Raw genomic sequence first — 1,001 nt, 5'->3', positions numbered from 1 at the left:
ACACACACACACACACACACACACACACACACACACACACACACACACACACACAAACACAAACATGGTGTCAGGGTTCAGACACATTTTAACCAGGACTTTCCAGGACTTTCCAGGACTTTGAGTCAAGTTTTGAAGACCAAACATCCTCCGTGGAAACTATCGGTTCATTTTGTCGCTTCACAACTGCTTTTTGATTATTAATATATTATCTGAGGGACAGAGACACAGAGACAGAGACAAAGACAGAGACAGAGACAGAGACACAGAGACACAGAGACAGAGAGACACAGAGACACAGACAGAGACAGAGACCCAGACAGACACAGACATAGACACAGACACACAGAGACTGACGCAGATACAGAGAGACACAGGGACACGAGTCTGTTACCCAGCTCGCTGTGGTCGTCCACCAGGATGATCTCGTGCAGCAGGTAGGCCGGCGTCCTGTCCAGCACGCTGTGGACGGTCCTCAGCAGGGCGGACAACGCCTCATTAAAGAAACAGATGACGACGCTGGCAGAAGGTAGAGCCAGAGGATACGCCTTCTCCCGACACCTGCAGAGAGAGACAGGCGAGCTGTGAGACAGGTGAGCTGTGAGACAGGCGAGCTGTGAGACAGGCAGGCTGTGAGACAGGTGAGCTGTGAGACAGGCGGGCTGTGAGACAGGCGGGTTGTGAGACAGGCGAGCTGTGAGACAGGTGAGCTGTGAGACAGGCGGGCTGTGAGACAGGTGAGCTGTGAGACGGTCTCGGCGTGGCCGTCTCTGTTGGTCCTTACTGGGAGTCTCTGGTGTCGGGCAGGTCTCGGTGATGTCCCAGTCTGGTGGAGATGAGGACGTTGAAGGCGTGTCGATGGTAGCCGGTGTCCCTCAGCTCCTGGTCGGCCTCATTAAAGATCATCCCTGCAGACAGAAGACAAGTCATCGAGTCACCAAGTCATCGAGTCGCAGAGTCACAGTGACCTTGAGTCCTTGAAAGGCGCTGTATAAATCCAG

General features: G+C 53.6%; 1 protein-coding gene across 1 annotated transcript; it reads right to left on the bottom strand.

Annotated features, from left to right (window-relative positions):
* Window positions 1–394: 394 nt before the first annotated feature.
* On the bottom strand, window positions 395–908 carry LOC121938819 (polypeptide N-acetylgalactosaminyltransferase 11-like; the record flags this gene model as incomplete). Its single annotated transcript, XM_042481981.1, has 2 exons — window positions 395–561; window positions 785–908. Coding segments are annotated over 2 exons (291 nt in total), but the record flags the coding sequence as incomplete, so codon positions are not given.
* Window positions 909–1,001: the final 93 nt, after the last annotated feature.

Source organism: Plectropomus leopardus, unplaced genomic scaffold (assembly GCF_008729295.1).
Source record: "Plectropomus leopardus isolate mb unplaced genomic scaffold, YSFRI_Pleo_2.0 unplaced_scaffold3458, whole genome shotgun sequence".
Classification (NCBI taxonomy): domain Eukaryota; kingdom Metazoa; phylum Chordata; class Actinopteri; order Perciformes; family Serranidae; genus Plectropomus; species Plectropomus leopardus.
The sequence above is the reverse complement of the archived record's forward strand: the minus strand, read 5'-3'. Positions and strand labels throughout refer to the sequence as shown.